Genomic DNA, 13,322 nt, shown 5'->3' with positions numbered 1-13,322 from the left:
TTTATAATCTTTATAATCTCTTCTGCTATTTGCACATTCTTTACTGTAAATTCCTAAGTTTATTTGTAAATTCTGTAGTAAACTGTAAATTGTAAATATTGTAAAACTTTTCTTCTGTCATTTAATGGTCGGGCATTGTACAGCTACAAGCATTTCACCCCCATGTCATACTGTGTATGGTTGTGTGTGTGTGTGACAAATAAAATTTGAATTTGGATTACAAATCCAGGTCACAGATGGGAGATATTATTACAGTCATCTATCTGTCATCAATCATGGTCTTGTCAGGGATGATTCAGCCATTTTAGGTGGCTGTATGTGTACAATTTTTAAACTTTAAAAAAGGTTGTAGTTATTGTATGCTTATTTATTCCAAGATAGTGGATGTAGCAAGTGGTGGTGCAGACATAGCTCTGGCATTCAAACGGTCTTGATTAAAACCAGAGATATATAAAATGACTGATGGAAGGGGTAATTGTAGAGGATGAACTACTTAATTTCCTTGCTGTAAAAACTAAAAAAACTTTAAGTCAGGATGAAATTGTGTTGTTGGCCAGGAACACATTTGACTCCAAGAAAGTTTTGTTTGAGCTCTGCCCTACTACCTCACAGCGGTGCGTTGGATATAAAGGACATCATAACAATATTAAACTCTGCCTTAAAGTGCTGAATGAGTGTGGTGAGAATATCCCCAGATTTGTCTCTCGTACCTGGATGATTTGCCGCCTCTTACATACTCCAGCATGGATGTGTGTTGTTTACTACGGAGAATGGACCAGCTATGTGCTGAGGTGGGTGCTTTAAAACATCCAATCAAACTACAGGCAGATGTTTTTGAGCAATTTAAGACCAATGCTGTCGAGGTCAACCAACGTGTGACTGCTCTTGAGTGTCAGTTTGAGGTGCTGACTGAGCCTATTACTTTGAATGCTCAGGGGCCGGAGACCGCTTCCCACTTCCCCTGTGGAAGCACTCAGAGGACCGGCAGGGGAGTCGAGTTAAAGGTGGCCCATGTGGAAGGCAGGGAACCGGAACTTTGGCTGGTTCAAAGACTGGGACAAGCACAGTGTCAGCGTTTTGTGCGGAGATATTGCTATGTGGTCAAGATCGGGCTCTGATGAGAGCCTCAGGTCCTAATATGGAAACTACTGCAACAAGGGAGGATTCTGTTGAGACAGAGCTTTTTACATGCTCCCCACAGTTGCGTAAAGTTGTGAAAAATGGCAGACTTTGTTGGAAGTTGGAGAAGGTTAATTCAGGTTCAGGAACGCATGCTTTTACCACTGGACGCAATAAGAGGCCTGGAGCTGTATCGATCATTGGCACTGGAGCTGTGAGTACAATCAAAACTGTGAAAACTAAATTGGTGAGCGTATTTGCCACTAAATTTGCCCTGGATGTAGATGCAGAAACTCTTGCTTTGTATTTGAGAGAGAAACTCAGTAGAGATGTGACCTGTCAAAATATTTCTAGTTAACATAGCTAGTTATACTCTTTCAAGGTTACTGCTTAATGTAATGATGTGAGTTAAATGTACAATCCTTTACTCTAGCCTGAAGGGGCTCTGGTCTGGCGTTTTTCTAAACTGCGCAGACACGGTACAGTGGTGCCAAGCATAGGTATGAGGTAACTGTGTCAGACCATTTACCTTTTGGTTTTACTGTGAATGTGGAACAAATGCCAGCAATAACTGAAAATAATATTGCTACTATTTCTACCAGTGTAAAATTAGACTGGTCAGCATTTAGGGAAGATGACTTCTTAGCTTATTATAGTAATGCCGATATACCTCTGAAAAACATTTCTTTGCCCAAAGAAGTGATTTTGTACAAGGATGTCAACTGTAAGAATGTTGTGCATAAAGATGAACTCTGCTCCATGTGTGATGATATAGTGACTGCTCTGTATGAAAGAGGAAAGAGGTGAAAGGTCTTAGTAATTGTAAACCATCTCTACCATCAACTGTTGACGGTGTTTCTGGGGCAGATAACATTGAAGCATTATGGAGACAGCATTACAGTGCGTTGTTTAACTGTATAAAAAGTGAACCATATGAAGACAATTCTGACATGAGCGATGAAGCAATTAGTGTAAGGACACATGAGGTAAATGAAACCATTTGCAGGTTATCTAATAGTAAATCTTGTGGCTTGGATCACATCACTGCAAAACATTTAAACATGCTAGTTTAAGGCTAGCTCCTCTTCTAGCGCTCTGCTTCACTGGGTTTATGATTCATGGCATACTACCTGAGTCAGTGCTATGCATTTTACTTGTACCAGTTATGAAATATAAAGCTGCAAAAGTGAGCTGTCTGGATAATTATAGGCTGATTGCACTAGCCAGTATTTTATCTAAGGCCCCAGAAGGGATCTTATTTGATAGAGTTAGTGTTTTCATCTCTTCCCTGGATGATCAGTTTGGCTTCAAAGCAAAGCATAGCACTGTCATGTGCATATGTGCAGTCAAGGAAATAGTTTGTATAGGGCTAAAAATTCATCTGTCCTTATGTGTTTCATGGATGCCTCTAAAGTTTTGATCGATTAAACCACAGAAACCCTTTGGATAAAGTGAAGTGACGGGGAGTTCCTGGATACACTGTGAGGATTCTCTCTTACTGGCACGCTCATCAGAAGATGCAGGTTAAATGAAGAAGCAGTATTTCTGCCCCCCTTGCTGTCAGCAATGCTGTCAGACAGGGTGGGTTTTAACTCCAATTTTATTTAATTTATTTGTTGATGATTTGTTCATGCAGCTAAAAGCCTATACCACTGGGTTTATATTAGGTATAACATTGATAAATCATCTTATACGTGCAGGTGACCTGGTTGTTTTTCGTCCAAGCAGTGCTGGTTTACAGGCGCTTCTTAATGTCTGTACTGAATATGGTGTGCTATATGATATAAAGTACAATGCTGTTAGAAGAGCTGTCTTGATATGGAGAACCTAGCAGGATAGCTTTCATAAAAAGGTTAAATACCTCGGTCACTATAATACTGACCAAATAAATGATGACGACATATACAGACAAAGGCAGAAGCTCTGTGTGCAAGCAAATACTACTGCACGCAAATTCAGGTCATGTTCACCTCCAGATAAAGTGGCTTTGTTTAAAGCATATTGCACACCTCTATCTACTGCCCACTTGTGGCCATTCTAAAAACAATGTAGCATGCAGAAGCTGCATGTTGCATGTAATGATGCAATGTGAATCCTTGTAGGATACCTAGAAGGGGTAGTGCCAGCCAGATGTTTGTAGCTGTGCATGTTTGGACTTGTAAAGCACTTTTAAGAAAGTTAATGTTCATTTATAGAGAATGACTGGATGACTCTAGAAACCGAATAATTTTAGTACACACAGATCCAATAATAATAATAATGGATTGGATTTATATAGCGCTTTTCAAGGCACCCAAAGCGCTTTACAATACCACTATTCATTCACTCTCACATTCATACACTGGTGGAGGCAAGCTACAGTTGTAGCCACAGCTGCCCTGGGGCAGACTGACAGAAGCGAGGCTGCCATATCGCGCCCCTCTGGCCAACACCAGTAGGCAAGTAGGTAAAGTGTCTTGCCCAGGGACACAACGACCAGGACAGAGAGCCCAGGGATCGAACCAGCGACCTTCCGGTTACAGATGCGATTCCCAACCCCCGAGCCACGGTTCCCATTACTCATCCAGTCTGAGAAAGCACCGGTTGAAGTGTTTGTGTATATATTTATTTCTTTTAAGTAGCTGTGTATTTTATGTATATTAGGGTTTTATATTTTTACAAATGTTTTAAATTTTATATACATTTTATTTAGGTTTATATGTTGTGGGGGGGTTTTCTGGTGTTTTGTCTTCTCTTTATGGACATAAAGTATGTCAATAAAGATTGAATTGAATTGACATGAATTGAATTAAATTATTATTCTTGAACTAATTTTTAATTCCACAGAGTGGACCAGGAGAGCTCAGAGGTTCCCAGTAGTCAGTCTGCCGAGCAGCATCAAACACACCTGGACTCGATATTTATGGTCTGTACATGTACAACAACTACTTTTACATCTATTCTGTTTACAGTCATCTTCATGCTGCTCTTTGTAGACCAGTGGATAGTCAGTGTGGATCTGATTTTTGGCTCAATGATTTCAGTCTGATTGGGTCATTCATAAAGTATTCTGTTCCAGCTGCTGGAGGAAAACATCATCACTTTTGTGAAGAACGAGCTGAAGAAGATCCAGAAGGTTCTGAGTCCAGAGTACACAGAATGCTTAAAGAGTCCAAGGGAGGATGGTGAACAGGGTAGGAGCAGCAGAGAGGCATTTGTGAAGATTATTGTGGACTTCCTGAGGAGAATGAAGGAGGGGGAGCTGGCTGACCATCTGCAGAGCAGTAAGAGGATTTATGTAAAGATTTAAGCTGCTGGATGAATGAAATATTTAGTAATGTATAAAGAGATCGATTACCTTATAGAGAGTAATTTCTTTGTGGGACTGAAATTATAATGAGCATTTTGTAAAGAACATGAATTGATTGTTGATGTTCTATTTTATTATTGTTATTCAGAACTTCCAGCTGCAATTTGTCAGCCTAACCTTAAATCTAACCTGAAGAAGAAGTTCCAGTGTGTGTTTGAGGGCATCGCTAAAGCAGGAAACCCAACCCTTCTGAATCAGATCTACACAGAGCTCTACATCACAGAGGGAGGGACTGCAGAGGTCAATGATGAACATGAGGTCAGACAGATTGAAACAGCATCCATTAAAACAGACAGACCAGAAACAACAATCAGACAAGAAGACATCTTTAAAGCCTCACCTGGAAGAGATGAACCAATCAGAACAGTGCTGACAAAGGGAGTGGCTGGCATTGGGAAAACAGTCTTAACACAGAAATACACCCTGGACTGGGCTGAAGACAAAGCCAACCAGGACATCCAGTTCATATTTCCGTTCACTTTCAGAGAGCTGAATGTGCTGAAAGAGGAAAAGTTCAGCTTGGTGGAACTTGTTCATCACTTCTTTACTGAAACCAAAGAAGCAGGAATCTGCAGATTTGAAGACTTCCAGGTTGTGTTCATCTTTGATGGTCTGGATGAGTGTCGACTTCCTCTGGACTTCCACAAAACTACAATCCTAACTGACCCTAGAAAGTCCACCTCAGTGGATGTGCTGCTGATAAACCTCATCAGGGGGAAACTGCTTCCCTCTGCTCGCCTCTGGATAACCACACGACCTGCAGCAGCCAATCAGATCCCTCCTGACTGTGTTGGCATGGTGACAGAGGTCAGAGGGTTCACTGACCCACAGAAGGAGGAGTACTTCAGGAAGAGATTCAGAGATGAGGAGCAGGCCAGCAGGATCATCTCCCACATCAAGACATCACGAAGCCTCCACATCATGTGTCACATCCCAGTCTTCTGCTGGATCACTGCTACAGTTCTGGAGGATGTGCTGGAAACCAGAGAGGGAGGACAGCTGCCCAAGACCCTGACTGAGATGTACATCCACTTCCTGGTGGTTCAGGCCAAAGTGAAGAAGGTCAAGTATGATGGAGGAGCTGAGAAAGATCCACACTGGAGTCCAGAGAGCAGGAAGATGATCGAGTCTCTGGGAAAACTGGCTTTTGATCAGCTGCAGAAAGGAAACCTGATCTTCTATGAATCAGACCTGACAGAGTGTGGCATCGATATCAGAGCAGCCTCGGTGTACTCAGGAGTGTTTACACAGATCTTTAAAGAGGAGAGCGGACTGTACCAGAACAAGGTGTTCTGCTTCATCCACCTGAGTGTTCAGGAGTTTCTGGCTGCTCTTCATGTCCATCTGACCTTCATCAACTCTGGATTCAATCTGCTGGAAGAAAAACACCTGAAATTGTTCAAGTTATTTAGAAAACAAGAATCAAGGAGTGAAGCCAAATCCGCAGAGACAGTCTTCTACCAGAGTGCTGTGAAGAAGGCAATAAAAAGTCCAAATGGACACCTGGACTTGTTCATCCGCTTCCTTCTGGGTCTTCAACTGCAGACCAGTCAGACTCTCCTACGAGGTCTGCTGACACAGACAGGAAGTAGCTCACAGACTAATAAGAAAACAGTCCAGTACATCAAGAAGAAGCTCAATGAGAATCTGTCTGCAGAGAAAAGCATCAACCTGTTCCACTGTCTGAATGAATTGAATGATCGTTCTCTAGTGAAGCAGATCCAACAGTCCCTGAGATCAGGAAATCTCTCCACAGATGAACTGTCTCCTGCTCAGTGGTCAGCTCTGGTCTTCATCTTACTGTCATCAGAAGAAGATCTGGATGAGTTTGACTTTAAGAAATACTCTTCTTCAGAGAAGGCTCTTCTGAGGCTGCTGCCAGTGGTCAAAGCCTCCAACAGAGCTCTGTAAGTAAACATTTGATCATCCCTTTTTTAGAAATAAAATAATTCTACTTAAGAAAATAATAGGTGTGTTCAATTATTAAGAAATAGAAATATATAACGGGACCTCGCTCTTTAACAAGTTCATATAAGAAATGATCATATAAGAAATGAAGAAAATTATACCTCGACTTGGTGACAATCTAAAGCTAATGAACTAACAACAGGTGGCTGAAGGGCTGAAGAGGCGCATTATGCTTCTTAATTTGGAAAGAATACTGAAGGTGCATGGTGTTTACTGCTAAATGACTATGTAGAGAGTGCATCAAGAGAGGATGGAGTCATACCATTGACTTTCAAATCTGTTAGAAATATGCAAGCTTTTTTTATATACGCTTCATTTCTAGGTATACTTGTTTTTAAAATAACAGCAAATATTTTTGATTTTGAAATGAGGGGTGGCTCAGTGACCTTTGCAGAGTACTGTATTTTTTTATTACCTAGGACCAATATCAAAAAATGATAACATTTTATCATAAACACTTTTTTTTCAGACTCAGTTTCTGTAACCTCTCAGAGAGAAGCTGTGAAGCTCTGTCTTCAGTTCTCAGATCCCAGTCTTCTAGTCTGAGAGAGCTGGACCTGAGTAACAACAAGCTGAATGATTCAGGAGTGAAGCTTCTGTCTGCTGGCTTGAAGAGTGAACATTCTAAACTGGAAACTCTCAGGTGACTTTCTGTGTGTGTGTGTGTGTGTGTGTGTGTGTGTGTGTGTGTGTGTGTGTGTGTGTGTGTGTGTGAGAGAGTGAGTGAGTGAGTGAGTCAAATTTTTATCCTTTTTGTATGCTTGCATCTTTAACAGAAGACATCATTGTGGATTCTTTTAAAAACGAAATCTCTTAAGTCCTGATTGTATCATGAACACATGTGTGTGTCTTTTGTATTATTTTTTTCAGACTGAATGGCTGTAATCTCTCAGAGAGGAGTTGTGAAACTCTGTCCTCAGTTATCAGCTTCAAGTTCTCTAGTCTAAGAGAGCTGGACCTGAGTAACAATGGCCTGTCTGACTCAGGAGTTAAGAAGCTGTCTTTTGGAGTGGAGAGCCCATATTGTAAACTCAAAACTCTCAGGTTGGATCTAATGACTTTCTTTTATTAACCAGTTAAACCTTTCACAAAATTAAGTTCAGTTTCATCCTTTTAAGTATTCTAGCATATTTCATTATTTATTGGTCATTGTAGCACGGTGGCATGGTGGTTAGCACTGTTGCCGCACAGGAAGAAGGTCCTGAGTTTAATTCCACCATCATGCCGGGGTCTTTCTGTGTGGAGTTTGTATGTTCTCCCCGTGTTTGCGTGGGTTACCTCCGGGTACTCCGACTTCCTCCCACCATCCAAAGACATGCAGTTAGTGGGGATAGGTTAATTGGTTAATTCAAATTGCCCATAGGTGTGAATACAGAGTGAATGTGAGTGTGAATGGTTGTCTGTCTCTGTGTGTTAGGGTGCGACAGACTGGCGACCTGTACAGGGTACACAGTTTTAATAGGGCAAATATTATTGATAATAGAAAGACAGTAATTATTTTAAAAATTTGTTAATAAATGAAGACTGTCATTTTTAGACCTCCCTAGCTAGAAGTACCACAGCCGCAACTTACGGACAACTGCAGTCATTCCAGTTTTGTATCAAAAAAAAAATCATTGTCCAACTTTTTGCACATGTTATGTCTTGTTGTGCAACATCTTCTGGTTATTCATAATGATTAAAAATTAAGGGCATAAAAAAGTAGTAAAAATAAAGTAGTATTAAAAGTAGTAAAAAAAAATACTCAGGCTCAGATACCTCAAAATTTTACTTAAGTACAGTGATGAAGCATTTGTACTTTATTACTTCCCACCATCTCCTTGATTAAAGATCTTATAAGTGAGTTTGTTAATGAAGACTGGAGGAACAGAGTCCAAAATTAATCATTTCGGGATGTCGACCACGTGGCCAGTGGCTGAGAGAATTCAGTACAGGTGGGAGGCCGAGCGGTCAGCGAAGACACTGGAGCCGATCTGGAGGGAGGCCACGTGGAAGACGGCGGTCCAGGTGAAGCTGTCACTGGAGCTGTGACTGGTACATCTCAGTTCAGCTTGGCAGATGGCCAAGGCACTAATTGAAGCTAGGCAGGTGCAGAATGAGACCAGACGGGCAGAGAAGCTGTAGATGACGGCATGGGAGCCGCCGGTGGAGGAGCTGCAGGTGACTGCGTGGGAACTGCCGGAGATGGAGCTGCAGGCGATGTTGTGGGAGCCACCAGAGGTTGAGCTGCAGGTGCCGGTGTGGGAGCCGTCGGTGGGGCAGGGCCAGCCGGTGTGGAAACCCCTGCCTGAGACGTAGAAGACCCCACAGCCGGCTCTGGCTGCTGTGGTTGTAGGTCAGGTGATTGAGCTGGAGACTGAACTGAAGACTGAACTGGTGGGTGAGCGAAAGACTTAACTGGAGGTTGAACCAATGGCTGAGGTGGTGATTGAGCTTGTGCATAAGCTGGCAATGGTGACACTGCTGCAGCCTGAGCTGATAAAGCTGATCCCTGAGCTGGGACCAGGGCTGCTAACCGCACCAGAGATCTAGCTAGGGCCTGGAATATTGGTTGTGGAGGTGGATGAAGTGGTGAACTAGCAGGTTGCTGAGAGAGCTCTTCCCAACCTCCAGAAGATGAGGACAATGGCTGGATGGGCTCACCTGAGCCTCCAGTGAGGTCAGGTTGGGTGCTTGCCACCCTCACCCTGGGTACTGGGACAGGCACGGAAGTTACCGACATCAGCCACCACCACATGGGGAATAGGAACTGGTGTTGGAGTAGGCTGGATCTCAGCTGCCCTTGCTCTGGGAGCTGGCACAGGAACGGGTGATGGCTGGCAGTCAGCTGCCCAGTCCTGAGGAACTGGCATGGGTGCGGGGACGTGCTGAGCCCTAGCCACCTGAGGAGCTAATACAAGGACAGGCTGAGCCTTAGCCACCTTCACCCAAGCAACCGGAACAGGTGAAGGGGAAGGCAGGGTCTGAGTCACCCTGCTAGCAGAAAAAGGCTGAGAGATAGGTGAGGTAATAATGTCCGGATGAGAAAAATGATCAGATTCAGTGCCATGAATGGTCTTTGATGACCCCTTCAAAAGTTGATTCTGTTCATCTGGACGTAGCGTTTTTAGTGGAAGAAAAGTTGTGTCACTCATCCAAGTGACTTCTTCAGTCTCAGCTGACTGTAGGTCTCCCCAATCTTATAAACAGTACATTTGCATAATGATTTAAACTGGCACCACTGAAGGAGCAACGGGCTGGGAGGTCAGTTCCTTCATCACAATTATGCAAATTCTCATGACCATTGATCAACAACCACTGATCAAAGACCACTGATCAATGGCCATGAGGACCATGGCTATGAGGTAGCTCTTCTGTGTTGTGCCATCCGCTTTGCCAGAGGTTGTTTGGTTTCCCTGATGTATAAATCCTGGCAATCCTCCTGGCACTTAACAGTGTACACTATGTTACTCTCTTTGTGTCAGGGGACCCGGTCCTTAGAGTGGGCCAATTTTTGCCACAGCTTGTTTTGGGGTTTAAAAGCCACAAAGATGCGGTGTTTAGAAAAAATGCGTCTCAACTGTTCCAATACTCCTGATAGGTACAGGATCACTATGGATTTTTACTTTGTCAGCGGTTGTCCTTCTCTCCTGGATTGGCTAAAGCTTTCTTTAGGCGCCTTCCCAGGTTTGACAAAAGTCCAGCTGAGTCCAGCTTTGACAAAAGTCCAGCTGACCACATTTACTCAGGGCCTTCTTGACGTAATGTTCTTCCTCTTCCCATGCCGCTGTGCCTGTTGGGATGGTGTTGGCTCTGTGTTGTAGCGTCCTGATGAAACCCCATTTATGCGCCAGTGGATGACAAGAGTCAAACCTTAAATACTGATCCATATGCGTAGGTTTCCGGTACATAACAGCTTTTAGATGTCCCCCATTACTGATGAAAATCTTACAGATTACAGGCAAACCTGCCACTTTTCATATCCTCCCTGGTAAAATTGATGTGTTGGTCCACCGAGTTAATGTGGTCCGTCAATTGTGGTACGTCCTGAGATTTGATTTTCACCCAGGTGTCATCCACATACCTGAACCAATCACTCAGTGGTGTTCCAGGGTAGGATAGCAAAGCCCTCTTTTCCATTTCCATGTACAAATTGGCCACGATGGGTGAAACTGGGGAACCCATAGCGCACCCATATTTCTGCCTGTAGTACTGACCCTTGTATGTGAAATAGGTGGAATGAAGACAGTTCCAAAAGCAAACACACTTGGTTGATGCTGAGAGTGGTCCTGTTGCTGAGGCTGGGGTCATCCTGTAATCTCTTACGAACTACCTCCAACCCTTCCGTGACTGGGAAGGAAGTGAAGAGAGATGTAACATTGTACAAGATCATGACATCATATCTTTTGTTTCCACCTGAGCTCCTCCACCCAAGGGGAGACTTGTCCGGAGTTTTACTGCCACTCCAATAAATCCGAGATCGCTGGGTCCTTAGCGTGTCCTTGTGGCACAGGTCTTGTCATTCTGTCAGGGTGATTGCTGTGTGGATGTGAGGAAGAAAGGAGAGTAGCCAAACGCAGGACTCGCAGTGAAGGATAAGGATGGTGTTTATTAAAATGAATTGGAACATAAGATGGCTGACTGAATGACTGACTGGCTGGCTGAACTGAACTGAGACACACATGTGGGATTGACAATGACAAGACAAGCAGCTGGAGGAAACTAAAGACTTAAATGGAGTGATTGATGATGATGATGATTAGAGACGGGTGAGTACACAGGTGATCATAATCTGACTAATGATACACAGGAAGCAAACTAGAACATATCTAGCATATACATCAGCAGAAGGCTGCCACAGGAAAACAGGAAATGTGAACAGGTGGAAAAATCAACTAAACATGAAGAAACTGAAAACACTGATTCAACAACCCAGGAACCCTGTCAAAAACAAGCTTAAATATTGTTAAATAGTTCTCACTTCAACATGAAGACACTTTTAATACCTGTTTTATTGTTCTTTGTGTTTCTAATCTTTCAGACTGATTGGATGTGATCTCTCAGAAAGAAGCTGTGAAGTACTGTCCTCAGTTCTGAGCTCCCAGTTCTCTAGTATGAGAGAGCTGGACCTGAGTAAAAATGAAGTCAAGGACGAAGGAGTGAAGCATCTGTCTGTTGGAGTAAAGAGTCCATATTGTGAACTGGAAACTCTCAGGTAAAGACACTTTTTTAAATGATCATTTATCATAAAATCTGAAAATTATTGCATAAACAACTAACCTTAATAGATTTAGTAATTTGGAATGGGTTATTTAGTATGAATTACACCTGAAAATATTTTATAAAACTGCGAGGAGTCATGTGCATAGTAAAGGAAACAATCTTTGTTCTTGACTAAAATAAATAACATCACATCTCAGAATGATACTGAAAATTGATATTTGGTAGTTAGAGGCTAGAGTAATGTAATTCACTAAAAGGCTGTTGGAACATTTCCCTAAACGTGACAATAAGAGTACTGAGAACATTAGTAAGAGAGATTATATTCATCCAATTTTGAGTTGTCATTTTTGGCTTGCTGTAAAATCTAGAATTAAAGGTAAAGTTCAATTCAATTCAATTTTATCTATATAGCGCCAAATCACAACAAAAGTCGCCTCAAGGCGCTTCATAGATACAGAGAAAGTCCTTTTTCCCCACATAAAACCTTGCACAATCAGATTCCGTCATAACTTAAATCACTCATACCTGATGGAAGACCCAGAGTGCAGACTTACTTATGATTTGTATATTTTCTAAAAACAGAAAACAAGACAGAGTGTTGTCTATTAGTCTATCAGGCCCATGTACTGTAGAGGCTGGATAATGCTTATCAGACTCTCAAGCATCCCTTAGTTATGTTGCTATACAGTCAGACCGCTAGGGGATTTTCCATGAGCCATTGAGTATACGTTTCTTTTCCTTCCTGATTTGTTTATATGTAACAGCATGTCTTTAAATGTTGTCTAATTTCTCCTGTGCTTTATGTTTGATCCTTGCTGTGACAAGTTTTATCTTTACTTTTCCTCTATCCACATACCCATCTAACAGTGACATAGCTGCTCCTCCCCAAACTTGTAATAATAATAATAGTGTATACTTTATTAATCCTGTGGGAAATTACTCCTCTGCATTTAACCTATTCACTCAGTGAAGCAGTGGGCAGCCACCAATCCAGCAGCCAGGGAGCAGTGTGTAGAGACAATACCTTGCTCAGGGGTACCTCGGGGTAGTCATTTGGTCAATTCTATCCCTGCCCCTTGGTCCTGTTTCAGGTTTCTTGCTGTTCAAAGAGACTTCTTCCTCCCCAGTGTCATGAAGCACTGATCATGTGATGATTGGCGTACTCTCTCCAAAAGAAGAAAATTAAAAACAAATGTTTAGTGAACAATTAACTGATGGATTGTTGTTTTGTGTGTCTGCAGTCTGTCAGGCTGTCTGATCACAGAGGAAGGCTGTACTTCTCTCGCCTCAGCTCTGAGCTCCAATCCCTCCCATCTGAGAGAGCTGGACCTGAGCTACAATCATCCAGGACTATCAGGAATGAAGCTGCTGTTTGCTGGACTGAAGGCTCCAGGCTGGAGACTGGACACTCTCAGGTATGGAGAGAATTTCTGAAAGAGGAGGAAGAGCCGGAAACATTTCCTGTGTCCTTCACTCACTTCCTGTTTGTTTCATTCAGATGAGACATGACCAATCATATCTTTCCATTTGACATTTTTCCTTTGCTCCCAACAGAAACTCAGTACAGTAGAACAAAAATAAGAGATATTTCTGAAGGTGACTCCATTGAGAACTTCTCTAGCAACATTGACAATGCCTAATATTTAGTCACCATTTAGATCTGATCTCTTTATATCTGTTTAAC

The 13,322-nt window shown here is 42.5% G+C and overlaps 1 protein-coding gene across 2 annotated transcripts; it reads left to right on the top strand.

Moving 5' to 3' along the window:
* Positions 1 to 4,006: 4,006 nt before the first annotated feature.
* Positions 4,007 to 13,087, top strand: LOC106632469 (protein NLRC3). Of its 2 annotated transcripts, XM_042215192.1 has the most exons (7): positions 4,007 to 4,024; positions 4,178 to 4,382; positions 4,557 to 6,375; positions 6,906 to 7,079; positions 7,307 to 7,480; positions 11,457 to 11,630; positions 12,880 to 13,087. In XM_042215192.1, exons 1-7 carry the CDS (start codon positions 4,022 to 4,024, stop codon positions 13,070 to 13,072), a joined length of 2,742 nt encoding a protein of 913 aa, XP_042071126.1. In that variant the 5' UTR covers positions 4,007 to 4,021; the 3' UTR covers positions 13,073 to 13,087. The 2 variants fall into 2 exon arrangements, with proteins under 2 accessions (XP_042071126.1, XP_042071127.1); XM_042215193.1 differs by lacking the exons at positions 7,307 to 7,480; positions 11,457 to 11,630.
* Positions 13,088 to 13,322: the final 235 nt, after the last annotated feature.

The sequence above is a fragment of the Haplochromis burtoni genome, unplaced genomic scaffold (genome assembly GCF_018398535.1).
Source record: "Haplochromis burtoni strain Fernald_Lab_line unplaced genomic scaffold, NCSU_Asbu1 Contig_675, whole genome shotgun sequence".
Lineage (NCBI taxonomy): Eukaryota > Metazoa > Chordata > Actinopteri > Cichliformes > Cichlidae > Haplochromis > Haplochromis burtoni.
The sequence above is the reverse complement of the archived record's forward strand: the minus strand, read 5'-3'. Positions and strand labels throughout refer to the sequence as shown.

What these genes read in the sequence shown, in the direction of transcription:
- LOC106632469 (XM_042215192.1), top strand. An exon ending in TCTAAACTGGAAACTCTCAG is followed by an intron (nt 7,080 to 7,306) that starts GTGACTTTCTGT and finishes TATTTTTTTCAG; the next exon opens with ACTGAATGGCTGTAATCTCT. An exon ending in TGTAAACTCAAAACTCTCAG is followed by an intron (nt 7,481 to 11,456) that starts GTTGGATCTAAT and finishes CTAATCTTTCAG; the next exon opens with ACTGATTGGATGTGATCTCT.